Here is a 19,477-nt window from a genome sequence, read left to right as displayed (position 1 = left end):
TTAAACATCCCCCGTTGACAGCCTGATAACTCACAGTTCACTGTTCTAAAATATAGTTCTTAGCAAAACACTCTTAATGTAATCAAAGACTAGGAACTAACAAGATAAAATCTACCTTCTACGCTGAGACGGAGTGGTCTGCACATCATGTTAAGCCATCTAATTACCGTAGTGTACCACAAGTAGAGAGGTGTTATGAATACTGTATCGTCCTAAACAATAGATCAGGCCCTCCAGATGTTTTGGACTACAATTCCCATCTTCCCCGACCACTGGTCCTGTTAGCAAGGGATCATAGGAGTTGTAGGCCAAAACATCTGGAGGGCTGCAGTTTGGGGGTGCCTGCAATAGATCCTGAACAGGTTCAAGTAACTTAAAGTGAAGAGTAGCAAGGAATCTGAGGAGTCTAATCTACAGGGATTAGAAAGATTCCCAATTTGTATACTATAAAAGTGAAAATATGCAAACTCGGGCTTAGGGCTCAGTTCTGTCTTTATGGAGTTTAAGAATTTGTAAGTTCTTATATCAAACTTAAGTTTTTTGTTAGATCAGCGACACAAAACCAATATTTAATGCTTATTCAATAGAATAAACTGCATTTACATTGGTATCTTGCTAAATTCTGCCAAATTGGAAATAGTGAATTATATGAATGTTAGTGCGGTCAAACACATTAGTGCTGTTCATACGTTACGAGGATATCCCAAAATTACAGTTTGCAATAAATAGAAACTAGGCTTAATCTTGCCCTTGTTTCATTACAATTTGCATTCAGATTATTTTAGGACATTGTAAAGCACACACCCAGTATTCTGTCTTAAATTCACAGGTCTTTGCATTAGTAGCCCTGAGATTAATTATATGGCATTGAAAACATCTATCCCTTCAGTGTACACAGTGGATAAATCATATCTTATAAATCATATCTTCAAAATCACCTACAGTGTGTGGCTACCTGAAACTTCTATCTGGTGCAACTATCTTTGACTATTAAAGCCAGGGATGGGTAATTGTGGCCCTCTGGATGCTGCTGAGTTACAACTCCTATTATCCCTGACACTGGCTTTTGCTGGCTGTGGCTGATGAGAGTAGAAGTTCCAACAATACCTGGAGGGCCACAGGTTAGCTACACAGACATTCCACTTGCACAGCAGTTTGATCTCTGTTAATATCGTATTTTTCCCATCCCCCTTTCTACTACTCAATTTCTTTGTGGCTGCTTGTTAGATTTATATAATTTATGTACCTAAACATATATATATTAAATAAAAGCTTTTTAAAGATACTTTATTTTGTTCTTATTTTAATTTCAAATTTGTGTAAAATTGATATAAAGTGTTGTTATTTGGGTTAGAATAGCCCGGGTTTGGGGATGACTCTTCCATTTTCCATTTGCCTATAACAAAATGAATAAATATAAACAATAATAAAACTTGAATTTTAATCTCAGGTGAGTAACTATACTAAAGTAAAATTATACCAGACTGTTAGCAACTGAACTCATGTTTCATCTGTATGCAGTTCAATTTTATTTTCTGAAGCAGTTCCTTACAGCTAGAACAATAGACTTAAAGGTCTGGCCGAACTCCAAAACCAGGTCCCTTGGGTGGTTCTGTCAGAGAAGTGAGACCACCAGCTGGCTCACAAGAGAAGCGCCCACTCCTGCAAAAAGAGAGAGCAATTAACTTATGCATTACTTCCATTGCACTACTCACCTTCAAGGGTAAACAGAAGTCAGACTCATTCTCTTCAAACCTTTAGTTCTGGATATTTGTGAAAACATGAACCTAGTTGCAAGTTTAAAAGCCAATGTATGCATGCCACTTTCTAAGCACAGTTGTAGTTCTTGCATGCTCAACTTTATAGCTCCACTGAAGTAACTGGAGCTTAAATCTGAGTATAGGATCAGGCTGTGTCTTGTAAACCAAAGACGTAGGTTGAATTTTACAAGCTGAAAGTTAGGGGAAAAAACCTCAGTTGTTACGTATATTACTGTGTGTTTATTACATTTTTATCCTGTCCTTTTTCTTAGGACCCCCATATTAATCTCACAGCATCCCACTGAAATAGGTTAAGCATATATGGGACCAGCCCAGTCTTCCTGTGAGCAACATGGCTGAGCACAGATTTGAATCCAGTTCTCTCTGGTCTTAGTCTAGCACTGTACCTTGCTAGCATAACATTCTTCCTCTGTAGCAAACATACAATCAAATTACAAAAGAAAGTGATGCGGCAAATACTGTTTCTCAAAGATAAAAATTAATATTTTCGTGTCTGAGAGCATCACCATTTGACTATAACTTGCAAAATGACTGCCACAAATCAGTGAATCTGATTTATTTAGAGTGCTGTATAGCCACTAAAGGCACTTGCACTGAAATCTATGCAGTGTAAAACTAGCTTGAGCATCCTAACTGGGCATAAGAAATGTAAAGAAGTGCGGATGTAAGCCTGTCAAATAAACACTTGAATAAACACACAATTAAATTTAGAAGCAATCACATCTCTCTGAAGTTTGGTCAAGACTCAATATTGCTGTGAATTCAGCTATTTCAACGAAATATTTATTTATATTTACAGTATTATTTGTTGTTGTTTAGTCATGTCCGACTCTTCGTGACCCCATGGACCACAGCACGCCAGGCACTCCTGTCTTGCACTGCCTCCCGCAGTTTGGTCAAACTCATGTTCGTAGCTTCGAGAACACTGTCCAACCATCTCGTCCTCTGTCGTCCCCTTCTCCTAGTGCCCTCAATCTTTCCCAACATCAGGGTATTTTCCAGGGAGTCTTCTCTTCTCATGAGGTGGCCAAAGTATTGGAGCCTCAGCTTCAGGATCTGTCCTTCCAGTGAGCACTCAGGGCTGATTTCCTTCAGAATGGATAGGTTTGATCTTCTTGCAGTCCATGGGACTCTCAAGAGTCTCTTCCAGCACCATAATTCAAAAGCATCAATTCTTCGGCGATCAGCCTTCTTGATGGTCCAGCTCTCACTTCCATACATCACTACTGGGAAAACCATAGCTTTAACTATACAGACCTTTGTCGGCAAGGTGATGTCTCTGCTTTTTAAGATGCTGTCTAGGTTTGTCATTGCTTTTCTCCCAAGAAGCAGGAGTCTTTTAATTTCGTGACTGCTGTCACCATCTGCAGTGATCAAGGAGCCCAAGAAAGTAAAATCTCTCACTGCCTCCATTTCTTCCCCTTCTATTTGCCAGGTGATGGGACCAGTGGCCATGATCTTGGTTTTTTTGATGTTGAGCTTCAGACCATTATTTTGCGCTCTCCTCTTTCACCCTTATTAAAAGGTTCTTTAATTCCTCCTCACTTTCTGCCATCAAGGTTGTGTCATCTGCATATCTGAGGTTCTTACAGTATTTATTTCTTGGCAACTAGGACACAGACCCTTAAAGTGTATAAACTTGAAGCATCATTGGAATAAAGGTTTATATTTGGTTTCCCATATCTATAGATATGTTTGCAACTTGATGTGGAAAGAATATGTAATGCTAATTACATACGATGTTACTGTTCCCAATTTTCCTTAGTATTTATTATATGGTACAAATAAAATACCTTGGTCCAGGTTTTGGAACTTTTCCAGCTTTTAGTTCATCAATTATGTCTTCTATGTCTTTTGTTGTCAGATCTTCCTGAAATGTGAAATAAGGAAAATGTAAACATTTTCAGAATTTAAAAAAGTATACCACCATGTTTTTTGGTCTAAAAGTATCCTATAGTCAGTCACCCTGTGGTAATTCTATTAACACTTGAAAAAATGTAGGCATAATTATAGCTTTTAAGTGGGGCAGGTTTCCTGCTGTCTAGTAGATCCTACAATTTGTCAATATGGTTATGGGAACAAATGCTCACAGCAATACACTACTGTACTGTCATACAGCAAACATGGAATACAAACTGGTTCAAATCTAGCTGATTTCCAATAAAAAATAACAATCCACTTAATTATTTAAGTGAGGAAACATCTTTTAGTACTATTAAAATAAAGAAAAAACAGGAGAAGTTAAACTGGATAAACATAGTTTGATTACATTGGGTTATATTTGGTTACTCTGAATAGTAAGCTCAGATGGTAAGCACCAAGAGGTATTGCAGAAGTACACTTTAAAGGGGGCTACAGGACAACCCCTCTTCTAATATCCCATTGAGGACTGAGCACACTCAATATCAGTTGAGGAAAACAAAAGTGCGCATTTGGGTAGGGAGGGGGAATGAAATGTTAGCCTGCCAGCATTGTTCTCTTCCAGCATATCAGAACAGGAGCTCCCTAGTTATTTTATTGCAAACATTTTGCTACAATTTTGGGGGCTATTTTGCTGTGCAAATTCCAAAGCAAACGTAGTTAGGTGTCCCAGTATTGCAGGACAGAATAAGTTGTGGCTAAGAGAGAGGGCCTTATGACAACCCTGCACTTTATATTAAGGTTGGACTCAAGTCAAGGAAGAGACTACTTTTTTGATGCTAGTGTTTGTGTATTCATCTCCCCTCAACCACAAGATCAGACAACAAATGAACCCCATGGATACACTGAAACATTTTGTTGAAAGGACCCATTTGTACTTACATAATAGTTATCATTTATTTGTACCATTGGTGCATTTACGCAAGCCCCCAAACATTCCACTTCAATCAGAGTGAAGAGTTTATCAGGAGTTGTTTCTCCAACTTTTATACCTAGGGACACAAAACATAAAACAAAGCAGCATTAGAACCTTGCAGGCCTTTTCCCACTAGCCCTGGGAGACTGGGGCCCTGACTGACTCCAGCTACAAAACCTGAGGCTGCTGAACAGACTCTTGGGCTGGGGTACTGTTTAGGGGAAGGTTGTTACTGTTATTTATACATTTTTTAAATTATCTTTGTTTTAGATCTTATGATTTATGTGGAAATGGTTTAATTTTTGTTTATTGTTTATTACTGCTTTTGTTGTTTGTAATTAATGTATTTGTTCATGTTGAAAGCTGCCTTGAGCAGGGTTTGAACTATGGAAAGGCAGAATACAAATAAAATTATGTATGTATGTATGCATGTAATCTCAAACAGTAAATTTTCAGTGATTTCCTTAAATATAAACAAGGACAAAATGCATGGATTGTGTCTATTTAGTTGAGTTGGGAATCGTGTGCAAACAGGTGCTCTGTGTGATTCCCAGCCTGATCTAGCAGCAGGGATTGCATTAAAACTTACAGGAGTATAAAGATCTGGCTGTTAGAGCAGGCTGGAGAATCTAGTTTTATAGTGCATGCACTGTTGAATAAAGACTAATATTTAAAATTATAGCTGTTTTAGACATTACAAAACTGAAAGCAGTTGGCTGCATTATATGAATGCCTATGTGGCAATGACATCCTGCCAGGATGACAGCTACACCCCCCACCACTGTAACAGGTATTTAGCGAAGTGTCAGGATGTGAAAACTTAATGTTTCTCTATGCTGTTGAACAGATCTATAAAGGTTGTACTTGTCTCATAACATTCAAATGGTTACTGACCAAGGTGTGGTAGAATGAGAGATGATATCTGGCCAGACCCGGACAAAGATCCAAGCTTTAGAAACTATAGCATTAAAATAGCCACAGCCATTTTAAAGCAAATTAGAGGGGATGTTGAAAACATTAGGCTCCCTTCATTTTTATGTTTACTTCCTTTTTTTCAGCATTTCCTGAAACTTAAAGGTGTACAGTGAGGGGAAAAAGTATTTGATCCCCTGCTAAATTTGCCCATTTGCCCTCTGACGAAGAAATGACCAGTCCATAATTTTAATGGTAGGTTTATTGCAGCTGTGAGAGACAGAATAACAACAGGAAAACCCCCGGAAACCCAAAAGACAAAAGTCAGAGATTGATGTGCATTATAATGAGTGAAATAAGTATTTGATCCCCTATCAACCAGCAAGATGGCAGGCTACCTGGTATCTTCACTGTATGTAACAAGCTGAGATTAGAAGCACCTGCTGTAAGGGAGAGGTCTTACCTGTAATCCCATCTTGTTACAGTACCTTACAAAAGACCCCTGTCAACAGAAGCAATCAATCCAGCAGATTCCAAAGTAGCCACCATGACCAAGACCAAAGAGCTGTCCAAGGATGTCAGGGACAAGATTGTAGACCTGCACAAGGCTGGACTGGGCTACAATACTATTGCCAAGCAGTTTGGTGAGAAGGTGACAACAGCTGGTGCAATAATTCACAAATGGGAGAAACACAAAATAACTGTCAACCTCCCTTGGTCTGGGGCTCCATGCAAGATCTCATCTCGTGGAGCTGCAATGATAATGAGAACGGTGATGAAGCAGCCCAGAACTACACGGGGGGAACTTTGTCAATGATCTCAGGGCAGCTGGGACCATAGTCACTATGAAAACAGTTGGTAACACACTACGCCGTGAAGGACTGAGATCTTGTAGAGCCCTCAAGGTCCCCTTGCTCAAGACAGCACATGTCTGCAGTTTGCCAATGCACATCTGAATGACCCAGAGGAAAACTGGGTGAAAGTGCTGTGGTCAGATGAGACCAAAATCGAGCTCTTTGTCATCAACTCAACTCGCCATGTTTGGAGGAGGAGGAATGCTGCTTACGACCCCAAGAACACAATCCCCACTGTCAAACATGGAGGGGGACATATTATGCTTGGGGTGTGTGTGTTTTTATGCGAAGGGGCCAGGACACCTTCACTGCATCGAAGGGACGATGGCCAGGACCATGTATCGTCAAATCTTAGGTGAGCACCTCCTTCCCTCAGCCAGGGCATTGAAAATGGGTCAAGGATGGGTATTCCAGCATGACAATGACCCAAAACACACGGCCAAGGCAACAAAGGAGTGGCTCAGGAAGAAGCACATTAAGGTCCTGGAGTGGCCTAGCCAAGTCTCTAAACCTTAATCCCATCAGAAATCTGTGGAGGGAGCTGAAGGTTCGAGTAGCTACACATCAGCTTCGAAATCTTACTGACTTGGAGAGGATCTGCAAAGAGGAGTGGGACAAAATACCTCCTGAGATGTGTGCAAGCCTGGTGGCCACCTACAAGAAACATCTGACCTCTGTAATTGCCAACAAGGGTTTTGCCACCAACTACTAAGTCATCTTTTGCAAAGGGATCAAATACTTATTTCACTCATCATAATGCACATCAATCTCTGACTTTTGTCTTTTGGGCTCATGGGGGTTTTCCTGTTGTTATTCTGTCTCTTACAGCTACAATAAACCTACCATTAAAATTATGGACTGGTCATTTCTTCGTCAGAGGGCAAACAGGCAAATTTAGCAGGGGATCAAATACTTTCCCCCCTCACTGTATATACTGTATAACCTGTTATTCAGAACAGATTTAAGTCCCCAGAAGAGAAGGGCATATATTCTAGTTCTATTGTGGGCCTACGGTTATGCAGATAAGTATCACTGCTCTTAAGCAGGCTGGCTCCTATGCTCTTATTTAAAAGTGTTTTCAGTATCAGTTTTAAACACTATTATTTGAAGTGATGAGGTTTTCACATTTTAGTTTGATTCCAAACACTTTCTTTACTTTCCAGGAAGAAAAATGTGTAATAGCAGAGAAAATGACTATACATTTAAAAATGTTCAGAAGCCTTACCAAATCCTCTATAAAAGGTAGTACAATGTAAATGAAGAACCCCACATAAGAGAAGTGAGCTATATATCCTACCAAGCTTCTTCTGAATGGCTTCTAATATGCTATCCGAGTCACACAGCATGCAGGGCGTAGTGGTGCAGATCTGAATATGGTATTTTCCAACGGGTTTACGATTATACATTGTATAAAAGGTTGCTACTTCATAAACTCTCATGGGAGGTATATCTAGAATCTCAGCAATCTGTAACAATAAAATAAGAGTATTTTATTTTTTTAGGACATAAAACGAGCAGTTTCAACTAACACCAACATTTTGAAAAGCAATTATAATCCCAACGATGATATGAATCCTTGTATTTCTTAACCAACATTTTTTTTCACAAAATGTGATAATAAATGTGCATTTTTTCAACCATTTGTTCTTCCAAGATTGATTATTAACAAGGTTTTCAGAACACGTGACCCGGACTACAGTTACCATCAGCCCCAGCTAGGAGAGCTTTTTAGATTTGTTCTTTTATTGTATTGTTTATGTGGTAGTGTTTTTGTTTTTGTGTTGTATTATGTTTTTATTTGTTTGCTGTTATTATAAAATGAATAATTTTTCTGGAAAAAAAGCCATTGCAGTCATCACAAAAATGCAAAAGGTAAGGCCAGGGTACATGCTAGCATAAAGTCATGTTGTGTTGCTCCTACTGTAGTAGGAAACAAGCATGCCCACAAAATGTCGATTTTTGCCTGAAAGGGTTTGGAGGGGTGTGACGACCCTGATCCCACTCTACCTTACTATCACTGCGACACAGGAATCCAGAGGGGAAAACACCCACCCTCTTCTCCTGCCGCCTCAAAAATAAACCCCTTTTCCTAATGGGTTTCTAAGTAAGGAGAGCCTTCCAGCCTACGTGGCCTGGTACCTTAAGAAACTCTAGGCTGTCCCCCAGGAATAACCTCTTGCCTCCTGTAAAGGGTCTCCCTCAGTTGGATTCCCCCACTGTAGAAGTTTGCCCTAGGCACTCTGGCAACTTCTTGGCACCTCAGGTTACCCTTCTAAGCCTCCTCCGTGTAACTTCAGGACACAAACCACCACCTCCCTGCCTGAGGTGAGTTTGGCCCTCTCTTGAGTCACCACGGCTGTGAGTCCTGGTACCTCGCTGGAAAAATACAAACGGACCTCTTGTTGGCAAAAACAGAGATGAAGTTTTATTGTGTTAAAAACATAAGTGATTCTTTAACGTGTCATTTATTAATTAGCTTTGTTCCAGTTGTACAAAATAAACTCAGTCAAACATTTAACTTTAAGTTTTCCTAGCCTCTTAACTGTCTTCATATAAGCCACCACATAACATCACACCACACCTTCCTCCCTCTCCCTCCTAACTGACCAAACCGACTCTCCCTCCTTTCAAACCGGGCACAGTCCCGCCCCCATCAGAGTTCTATGCCAGTCAGGCTGGAGGTGGGTTAACTCTTTGCCAGCCGGGCAGAAATAAACATTTTAAAAGTGCTTCAATTTGTCACATATCTCCCCCACCACAAAGACATTGCGTCGGCTTGCTCTTAACTAACGAGAGCAATGCCAAAGCAATGGGCTTGGGGTTAAAAATACTTCAATGCATTCTATAACATTCATATTACAAAGTCAACTAAATTAACATCTCATAAACTTGTACACAGATAAACCATGTTTGGCATGTGTCAGACTATAATGCCTAAGCACAAATGTTCTGCTAGGGTTATTACCGTTTCATATAATAATTTGCACCATCCTATACCTCTCAAAAATACCTGGATAAGGCGTCCGCTATGATGTTTTCCTTCCCACTTATGTGTTTGACATCAAAAGTGTAATCCTGTAACTGCATGCTCCACCTGACTAACTTACTGTTGTTACCCTTCATTTGGTTTAACCATTTCAGTGGTGAGTGATCGGTATATAGGGTAAACTTTCGGCCCCACAGGTAAGGCTTCAGTTTACCTACGGACCACAAAATCGCTAGGCATTCGAGTTCTATGGTAGAGAGGTGCTTTTCCCTCTCTAACAGCTTCCGGCTGATATATAACACTGGGTGTAAAAAACCTCCTTCTCCCTCCTGTGCCAGCACTGCACCTAAACCAACACCTGAAGCATCCGTCATTAAATTAAAAGGGCAAAAGAAATCAGGTGCTTTTAAAATGGGCTCTGTCATCAGAGCAGCCTTTAAAAGTTCAAAAGCTTGTTGACACTGTGTGGTCCAGATAATCTTATCCGGGCGGCTTTTCTTCGTGCAGTCACTCAACACAGCCGCGTGAGTGCTGAACTGGGGGATAAAACGCCTATAATAACCTATAGCTCCTATAAAGGCACGCACCTGCTTCTTAGTTTTGGGAGCCGGCCAGCTTCTGATGGCTTCCACTTTGTTAGTATCTGGCCTGATCACTCCCCCTCCGAGAACATGGCCTAAGTATTTAACCTGTCTTTTCCCCATCTGACACTTAGCCGCTTTTACTGTTAAACCTGCCGCTTTTATCCTCTGGAAAACCACACTTAGGTGTTGTAAGTGATCTCTCCACGATGGGCTAAATACCGCTATGTCGTCAATGTAAGCAAGGGCGAACGTTTGCAGACCCCTTAGCATCCTATCGATGAGTCGCTGGAACGTGGCTGCCGCGTTCTTTAATCCAAAAGGCAACACTTTAAATTCAAACAACCCATCTCTAGTGATGAAAGCGGTTTTGGGCTTGTCTAAGGGATCCATTTCCACTTGCCAGTACCCTTTTGTTAAGTCAAGTGTAGATATATAATTCGCTTTTCCTATGGTCTCAACCAAGTCGTCCACCCGTGGCATGGGGTAAACGTCCGGCACGGTCACCTGGTTCAACTTTCTGAAGTCTACACAGGGACGAAAGGTATTGTCTGGCTTCCTGACCAAGAGCAGGGGCGATGACCAGGGGCTGTAAGAGGGCTCAATCAATCCCAGTGCAAGCATCTCCCTGATCTCTGAAGAGACCAAGTCGGCGTGCTCCCCCGTCACTCTGTAAGGAGGGGTAGCTATGGGTCTTGCTTCCCCCGTATCTATTTTATGAGTTGCTAGGCTGGTCCTCCCTGGGATGTTTGAGAAGATCTGAGCAAACTGAGCAAGGACTAATTTTAACTGCTCCTTTTGCTCTGGGGTCAGACTTTCATCGAATGACACCTCTGCTAGAGTTGTGCCCTTACTTAGCTCTCCCCATCCAGTTAAATGAATTCCTTGGGTTACCTTCCCCTTTACTTGCAACACCAACTTATTTCTGTCAAAATAAGGCTTAAGTAAATTTACATGAAAATTCTTACATCGGTTCCCTTCCCCATCTAACTCTACCAAATAGTTCACCGCCGATATCCTCTCGACCACTTTGAAGGGACCGTCCCACGACATCTCCAACTTCTTTCGACGTCTTGTTCTTAACACGAGCACACTGTCACCGGGCTGGAAAGATCTGTCTCTTGCGTGTGCATCATACCACTGCTTCTGTCGACGCTGTGCCTGCTGCAAGTTGTGAGCAGCTTGCTCCCGTAGCTCTTGAAGGTCGCTCTGCAGCTCCTGTAGATACGTCACAACATCAGGGCTGTCGATCTGCTCCTCCCCTGACCACGCTGCTTTCATCAAGTCTAGGGGTCCTCGTGGCTGTCGTCCAAATAGGAGTTCAAAAGGACTGAACCCTGTGCTCTCCTGCGGCACTTCGCGATAACCAAATAGGAAGTGTTGCAGCCTCTCATCCCAGTTGTTAGGATGATTGATGGAATAGGTTTTTAGCATCCGGCTCAGTGTTGAGTTAAATTTCTCCGTCAAGCCATTCGACTGTGGATGATAAGCCGTAGTTTTAACATGCTTAATCCCACAAAGAGTTAAAAGCTCTTCCATGGTCTTGGACGTGAAGGATGTCCCTAAATCTGTTATAATTTCTTTGGGGAATCCCAGCCTTAGGAACACCGACATGAGGGCTTTTGCTACAGTCTTTGAGTCAATGTCCTTTAGAGGTATTGCTTCTGGATAGCGCGTAGCATAATCCACGAGGCATAAAATAAACTTATTCCCCCTTTTTGTAACTCTGGAGATAGGCCCGAGGATGTCCACTCCTACTCTGGAAAAGGGCTCAGTAATTACGGGAATAGACTGTAACAAGCCTCGCGTTTTGTCCGCTCTTTTGCCTGCTTTTTGGCAGATCACACAGGACTTGCAATACTCTTTGATGTCCTTGCCCATCCCAGGCCAGTAAAATCTTGCTTGGATTCTATCACTAGTCTTTCTAATGCCTAGATGCGCTGCTGAGGGTGCGTCGTGTGCCATTTGTAGCACTTGCAACCGGTAAGCTCTTGGCAACACTAACTGTTTCTTCCTTTCCCAAACCGCAGCAGTTTTCCTCCTCCTAGAAATTCTATACAGTCTTCCCTCAATGGTGGTAAATAAGCAGGGGTTCTCCACAGTTACTTCTGCAGTAGGACTTTGTGCTTTACCCCACAGCTCTTTTATAGTTTCATCCTCTTTTTGATCACTCAAGAATTGGGCACCGTGCTCCTGGATCACTGGCACGCTAATCAGCCCTTCATCCTCACCAGGCTCTATGGGTGACTCTATAACTGCAGGAGGATTACTCTCAGTGACTTGAGACTGTGACCTAGTTATCACTTGAATACGGTGCTTCTGACTAGCTAGGTCATTCCCTATTAAAAAGGGTACTTCCAATTCATTTAGGATTCCTACTCTCCACTTGCCACAAAATCCTTTGTAGGTAATATCAACTTCAGCTAATGGTACTTCAAAATGTGGGCCCCATATGCCTTTTAAACTATAGGACTGACCCTTGAGGTACTGCTCCTTTGGAACAAATTGGGATTTAACAAGTGAGACTTCTGCTCCTGTGTCCCTCAAACCAAAAAAAGACTGACCATTTAATTCAATTGGCTCCATGTAATCTTGGTTGCACTCCTGCTCAGCCCTCCAGACCTGTAAGACCTTAGAAGTAGTCTCAGCTGAACTGTCTGCTTTCTCTGAGCCTTCTGTCTGAGGCGAGCTATTTTCCTGTGACTGCATTACCAGTTTTACTTGTTTAGCTGCAGAAGGTGTAGTTTGCGACTTAACCAGCAGGGGGCACCTGGCACGTACATGGCCCTCACGATTACAGAAAAAACAAGTGATTTTCTTAGACCCTGTCTTGTCAGAAACTGATTCCCTGACAGGAAAATTTTCTTGCCTGTCTTTATTTTCTCTGTTTCTCCATGGATTACCCTTCTGTGAGTGTTTTGGGAATGCTATTTCATTGAAATCACCTTGTAGTTCGTCTAAGACCTCGGCAACCTGTGCCACAGTTTTCAGTTTTTTATCCCTCAAGAACCAACGTAAATTGCTAGGGATTTGCTTAAAAAATTGTTCTAAACAAATTAATTGTTTTAACTCATCAAAGTCCTTCACTCCACTCCCTTGAATCCATCTGTCAAGTAATTTATCTAAGCGGCTAGCTAGTTGGGCATAAGTCTCTTTATGTTCCTTTTTTGCCTCACGAAAAGCCTTTCTGCTTTGTTCAGCCGTGAGCCCACATCGAACCCTGACCCTTTGCTTAAATACTTGGTAACATGACAGCTCTTCTTCCCTCAGGTCAGCATAAATTTCACTTAGTATCCCACAAATTTGAGGTCTTAAATAAAGCATCCAGTTCTCCTCAGGTATTTGAAATTCCACACAAACGCGTTCGAAGGTAAATAGAAACGATTCGACATTATCGTCTTTTCCAAATTTGGGGAACCTTTTTAAATTAATTGCGGTACTATCATTGTTAACTGGGCTACTAGTTAATTCTGATCGCAAACGTATCTCTTCAAGCTTCATTCTGTCCTGTTCTAATTGAACCCTTAACCTCTCGGACTGCATTCTCTCCTCAGCTTCCATTCTAGCTTTTTCCCTCTCACTTTCAGCTTCAATCCTAGCTCTTTCTCTCTCACTTTCAATTCGAGCTTTTTCCCTCTCACTTTCAGCTTCAATCCTAGCTCTCTCTCTCTCACTTTCAATTCTGGCTTTTTCCCTCTCACTTTCAGCTGCTATCTTTTCCCTCTCAGCTTCAATTCGGGCCATCTCAATTCGTAGTTTCATCAGTTCTACCTCAGAACCTGGGCTTCCCTCAGCCCCTTCCGTTCTTTCATCTCCTTTTGCCTCTCTGGGTTTTCTTACGTGAGTCATTTTCCTCACAGGAAAATCCTGACAGACTCAAACCAAACTAGGCGCGTGAGCTTTGAATTTCGATCACGACGCTGCCACCAAAAATGTGACGACCCGTGTCCCCACTCTACCTTACTATCACTGCGACACAGGAATCCAGAGGGGAAAACACCCACCCTCTTCTCCTGCCGCCTCAAAAATAAACCCCTTTTCCTAATGGGTTTCTAAGTAAGGAGAGCCTTCCAGCCTACGTGGCCTGGTACCTTAAGAAACTCTAGGCTGTCCCCCAGGAATAACCTCTTGCCTCCTGTAAAGGGTCTCCCTCAGTTGGATTCCCCCACTGTAGAAGTTTGCCCTAGGCACTCTGGCAACTTCTTGGCACCTCAGGTTACCCTTCTAAGCCTCCTCCGTGTAACTTCAGGACACAAACCACCACCTCCCTGCCTGAGGTGAGTTTGGCCCTCTCTTGAGTCACCACGGCTGTGAGTCCTGGTACCTCGCTGGAAAAATACAAACGGACCTCTTGTTGGCAAAAACAGAGATGAAGTTTTATTGTGTTAAAAACATAAGTGATTCTTTAACGTGTCATTTATTAATTAGCTTTGTTCCAGTTGTACAAAATAAACTCAGTCAAACATTTAACTTTAAGTTTTCCTAGCCTCTTAACTGTCTTCATATAAGCCACCACATAACATCACACCACACCTTCCTCCCTCTCCCTCCTAACTGACCAAACCGACTCTCCCTCCTTTCAAACCGGGCACAGTCCCGCCCCCATCAGAGTTCTATGCCAGTCAGGCTGGAGGTGGGTTAACTCTTTGCCAGCCGGGCAGAAATAAACATTTTAAAAGTGCTTCAATTTGTCACAAGGGGAAACCAAGGAGCAGCTTGGAGAATCGAGACGGGAAACGGGTTTTTCCCTGTTTAGCCCAGCCTGAGCAGGAAGTCAAAGGGAATCAATGTTCCCAGGAGGAGGGTTGGGAACACCAGTTTTCTTCAATGGGTTTATACCCACTGCTGCTGTTTATTTATCATGTATATGGAACATTGCAAATCAAAAGTGCTCCACAATTAAAACAAAAACTCACAAACCAATATTCAAAGCTTTTCCTACACTTCCATCAGAATATTTTCACCAATATTCTGAGCCCACTTGAGAATGTATTTCTTGACCTGCTCCTCCTCTATATCATAATTTAACAATAATTGACAAACTTCCAATAAAAGCTTCTCAAACTCTGCCATATCTTTTTGTTGATCATTATATCTAAGAATGTGTTTGAAAATATCTAAACCATGGAGTGTCTGCCTCCTGAAATAATGAAGTACCTTATTCATCGCTGATATAGGTAGCCATCCATGCTGTCTTTGGGCTAGATCCAGGACTGCCATCACTGCTCCAGATTTGTGTCCCTCTGGATAGTTGCTTACTATTGCCTCTATTCGCTGTTAAAGAAAATAAACATTACAATAGAAAGGGGGGGGGGGAATCAGCTTTCTGTAAAGGTACAGCCTATAAAGTATCATGACATACCTTACAGTTTTCAGGTGTGAAATCAAATTGAGTATTTGGGTTGTTTTCAGGAGTATCTCTGTGCTGTACAAACAAAATAATGAAACAATTACACATATTTAGAACACATGTCAGATGCAGCAAAAATAAGACTATACCTTAATAAAATAAAAAAATTCCTTCAGTAGCACCTTAAAGACCAACTAAGTTTTTATTTTGGTATGAGCTTTCGTGTGCATGCACACTTCTTCAGATAACATTTCGTGTGCATGCACACGAAAGCTCATACCAAAATAAAAACTTAGTTGGTCTTTAAGGTGCTACTGAAGGAATTTTTTTATTTTACTTTGACCCAGACCAACACGGCTACCTACCTATACCTTAATAGTTATGTAAACGTAAAGGGGCCTCTGACCATTAGGTCCAGTTGTGACAGACTCTGGGGTTGTAGCGCTCATCTCGTGTTATTGGCCGAGGTATTACTCCAACGCCCAAATAAACAGAAATAATTAAAGCTTTTGAACTCATATGGAGTTACTCTCTCAATACACTCTCATCTTCATAAATATAAAAAGAGGAAATATTATCAATGTAGTCCTACATTTGCTGAGAAAAATGGTTTGTGATATTACGGTGGAGGACAAATAATAAAAAGACAATAAAAACCACATTTCTCAATTTTCAGTTACATCTGCTTTAGTTGTACATACAAATTGCTTACCACAAACAAAGCTCCTCCACCACCATTGCGTGCAGCTGTTGCATGAAGAGAGCGAATCTGTGCCACCTACAAAGCACATTTTATAGAAGGTAAGCATCTGTTTTAAAGTTACATCTTACATATACAGTACCACATAAAAGAAAAAAAGCAGGGAATACCAGAGAAAGCAGTATTTAACTGACCTGAAAAAAGTTTTGTGTCTGTCCATCCCTTCTGCTCCTAAACAACTTATTTAATTCATGATGGCAGTACCAACTAGAAGCTCAGAGCAAAAGATGATGGTGGGCATGACTTTAGCCTGCCTGTGACCCTCCTATGAGAACCGCCTCAAATACTACTTTTCCACAGGAACTACAAAGCCACAGTAAAGTTTGCTTGTGCATCAGTTTTCAAAGCTTGATCACATTAATCCACTGTCTCACACCAATATGCTTGATTGGAATCCTCCAGTAATTCTGATCTAACAGCATGCTTATCTAACAACTAAGTGGTCTGCTTCATAGAAAACTACCAATGTGTGCTGCAGCACTAAAGAAGGCACATTACTTGAATCACTGAAAATGCTATAAACAGTACCCAAATAAATTGCAGTGGCAGGAAAACATTGCAAATCAATGTGCTAAGAGGTCATAGAGAAGGAAACAGGAAAATAAGTATATGCTTGGGCAGGTCTTGGGCAAGAGGCACTTTTACTATGCAAAGATAATGAAGCAAGTGTACAATAACTAATATGAACAAACAGATTATCAATGCCCATTATAGCTATTGCCAAAACACACAACTTAATGAGAAGCTATCTACAGATTTCTGGCTAAGCAACGAAAATGAACCTGAATTTATCTTGGAATACCTACAGTATTTGCCACTATATACTCTCTCCTGGTGGTTATCTTGAGAAATAGTCTGGTAGCACACTGCTGCAAGAATTCAGAAGTGTGTTGATATACTGTACTGTACCTTTTCAAGTTTACAAAAGAGAAGGAACAGCAGCTGTATGCATTTGAACAGCATGGTGCATCACTGTGAGATAGCATCAGAACACTTCCCTAAACTGCTGCCTAACTTTAGAGAAGGGATGATAAACATGGATTAAAAATAGTCACATCCGTATTCCAACCCTGCCTCCCACAAATTGTAGTTGCAGGAGGTAAAAACCCACAAGTGTTTAGAAACAAATACTTAGGCAATCAAATTTATTTCTACAGGGGCACCAGAATCTGTTGCTCATCTAAAAAAACTACTGTTTGTGCAGAGATTAATTATTCAAACAGCACGTAGTTCAAACTATGGTATTCACTACCACATGATGTAGTGACATGTTAACTCCAATTTAATTACTTTAAAAGGGAATTAGACAAATGACTGAGATAAGACTATAAATGGCTACTAGTTATGATAGCTATATGCCAAGTTCAGAGACAATATGCCTCTGAATACTTGTTAGGGAGGGCTATTGCCTTGGTGTCCTGCTTTCCATAGGCATTTGGCTGTCCATTGTGGGGAAAAGGATGCTGAACCAGACAAACCTTTGATCTGATCATAGAATCATAGAATTGTAGTGTTGGAAGGGTCCATGGGGGTCATCTAGTCCAACGTGCAATGCAGGAATATTTCACCCAATGTGGGGCTCAAACCCATAACCCTGGAATTAAGAGTTTCATGTTCTACTGACTGAGCTATTTTATTAATTTATATACAGAAATTTGTGCACATACAAATATTAATATGCTTCATGAAAATATCTCAAGAAAACTATGCAAACTCTACTTTTAAAACAACTCTTTAAAAAGGAATGAGACTGTTCCTTTGATAAAAATATATATTCAAAATGCACTGGAAATTCATCAATCCTGCAACTGCCTCAGTGCTCTTGTGGTAATTTCTATAACTGTTTTTGATCCCTTTTTGTCTGCAATTAGGGAACTCATTTTCCATGCTAAGAAATACACATCGTACTCTTCTCTCATCACCCACCTGTCAAAAACATGTATTTACTTAAAAACCAAAGTGACAAAACAGTCCAAGTTATCTCAGATTTTATGCTGTTCATCTCAGCAGTAGCCCTGCTATGGAATACCAATTCCAGTCTCTGTGCTTCCTATTCACTAGCTAACTGTTAGGTATAACACAGGACTCCTGTCATCATTTGGCTCACCCAGGGCTTGTGTTGCTGGTCTGTTTGGCAGCCTTTGTGGTCAGAGGGGAAAAACAAGGATAAAGTAGTGCAGCACAAGGTCTGGGCAAGTAAACTGACAACAAAGGAGGGTAGTGCCGTTGAAACAGGCATGACAGATATAGACCTACATATTTAAATGGGGCCTGCCAGGGAATCTATCTAAAGCCGGAATCGATTTAAAGTGCTTCCTAGGACCTCACCACTGTGAGGCTCCAAAACCAGATGCAAAGGCCCAGCAGAAGCAAAGGCCCAGCAGAAGAAAGAGCTCATATGCTCACCCAATTTATCAAGATTTGACAGGATCAGGAGTTTGGTGAAACGCTGTCACTTGTAGTAGTTTGAACGTTCCCAAGACCTAACTTCGCGTTACACGCGAAAAATGCAACCCTTACGGTCGCTCCTGCTGCAGAATAGCCATTCCGAAAAAAGAGGGTGACGTTCAGGAGGTGAATAAGACGACGACGGCATTCGTCCTTTCCCATCTACCTGCCTCCCCGCCCCCCCGCAGCCCATTCCCTCTCCTCGTATGGTTTATTTTTCTTTTGTAAGGCTAATTCCCAGGAAAGCATGGACCCCAAAGCGGTAACCGTAAACAACCCCGCTCCCGACCAAATCCTCCGCCCAGCCCTTGTCCACCCCTCGCGCAATCTCCGCGTCGCCGCCGCAGAAGCTGCTAGGCTCGTCGGGAGCGGGGTAGAAACCGAATCAAGCTCCTCCCTTTCCCCTTCCACCCGAGGAAGGCGAGGGCCGCCTCCATGCCCTTGGCCGCTACTGCCCTCCACCGACATTGCCGGGGACGCCCGACCAGCGCGCATTTCCCTCACCCCACCGCCCTCCTTACCGAACGCGCGAAGGCAGCCCGAAAAGGAACGGACAGCAACATGGCGGCACTCAGCCGCGGCCTCCCGCCGCCGCTGCCGCTGCCGGCAGACAAATGGAAAACTACTCCTTCTCGAGGAGACGCTGCTGCTGCTGCTGCTACGCGCTCGGCGCCGCGCACGCAGCCGCAGTGCGAGCCGCAGGCTGATCTGCGCATGCGGGCGCGACCCCGCCGCCTGCCGGATATTGTGGACGCGCGTCCAGAAGAGGAGGAAGAGGAGAATGGATAGGCGATGGGTTTCGAAAGGCACCCCGATCGCGTTATGGAATGCTAATGGAAAAACCTGTGTGTCAAACTTCAAAACTAGCTATATTTAAACCACAAGTGTAAATGTATTTATTTGTCCAGGTCTTTCGAACCTGATGGTTCTTAGTTTTCATGATAGATGCATAGCTGCCAAGTTATCCCT

General features: G+C 42.0%; 1 protein-coding gene across 2 annotated transcripts; it reads right to left on the bottom strand.

Moving 5' to 3' along the window:
* Positions 1 to 1,270: 1,270 nt before the first annotated feature.
* Positions 1,271 to 19,201, bottom strand: NDUFV2 (NADH:ubiquinone oxidoreductase core subunit V2). 2 transcript variants are annotated; one of them, XM_060277908.1, is made up of 9 exons: positions 19,030 to 19,201; positions 17,539 to 17,654; positions 16,013 to 16,078; positions 15,313 to 15,375; positions 15,108 to 15,224; positions 7,681 to 7,849; positions 4,584 to 4,693; positions 3,575 to 3,651; positions 1,271 to 1,662 (listed from the first exon to the last, which is right to left on the bottom strand). In XM_060277908.1, exons 2-9 carry the CDS (start codon positions 17,551 to 17,553, stop codon positions 1,569 to 1,571), a joined length of 711 nt encoding a protein of 236 aa, XP_060133891.1. In that variant the 5' UTR covers positions 17,554 to 17,654; positions 19,030 to 19,201; the 3' UTR covers positions 1,271 to 1,568. The 2 variants fall into 2 exon arrangements, with proteins under 2 accessions (XP_060133891.1, XP_034980797.1); XM_035124906.2 differs by lacking the exon at positions 17,539 to 17,654 and having other exon boundaries at positions 19,030 to 19,200.
* Positions 19,202 to 19,477: the final 276 nt, after the last annotated feature.

This window comes from Zootoca vivipara, chromosome 8 (genome assembly GCF_963506605.1).
Source record: "Zootoca vivipara chromosome 8, rZooViv1.1, whole genome shotgun sequence".
Taxonomy (NCBI): Eukaryota; Metazoa; Chordata; class Lepidosauria; order Squamata; family Lacertidae; genus Zootoca; species Zootoca vivipara.
The sequence above is the reverse complement of the archived record's forward strand: the minus strand, read 5'-3'. Positions and strand labels throughout refer to the sequence as shown.

What these genes read in the sequence shown, in the direction of transcription:
- NDUFV2 (XM_035124906.2), bottom strand. Translation starts at nt 19,071, where the DNA reads ATGTTGCTGTCCGTTCCTTTTCGGGCTGCCTTCGCGCGTTCG. An exon ending in GTGGAGGAGCTTTGTTTGTG is followed by an intron (nt 15,376 to 16,012) that starts GTAAGCAATTTG and finishes TTGTTTGTACAG; the next exon opens with CACAGAGATACTCCTGAAAA. An exon ending in AAATAAATGATAACTATTAT is followed by an intron (nt 3,652 to 4,583) that starts GTAAGTACAAAT and finishes TTCACATTTCAG; the next exon opens with GAAGATCTGACAACAAAAGA.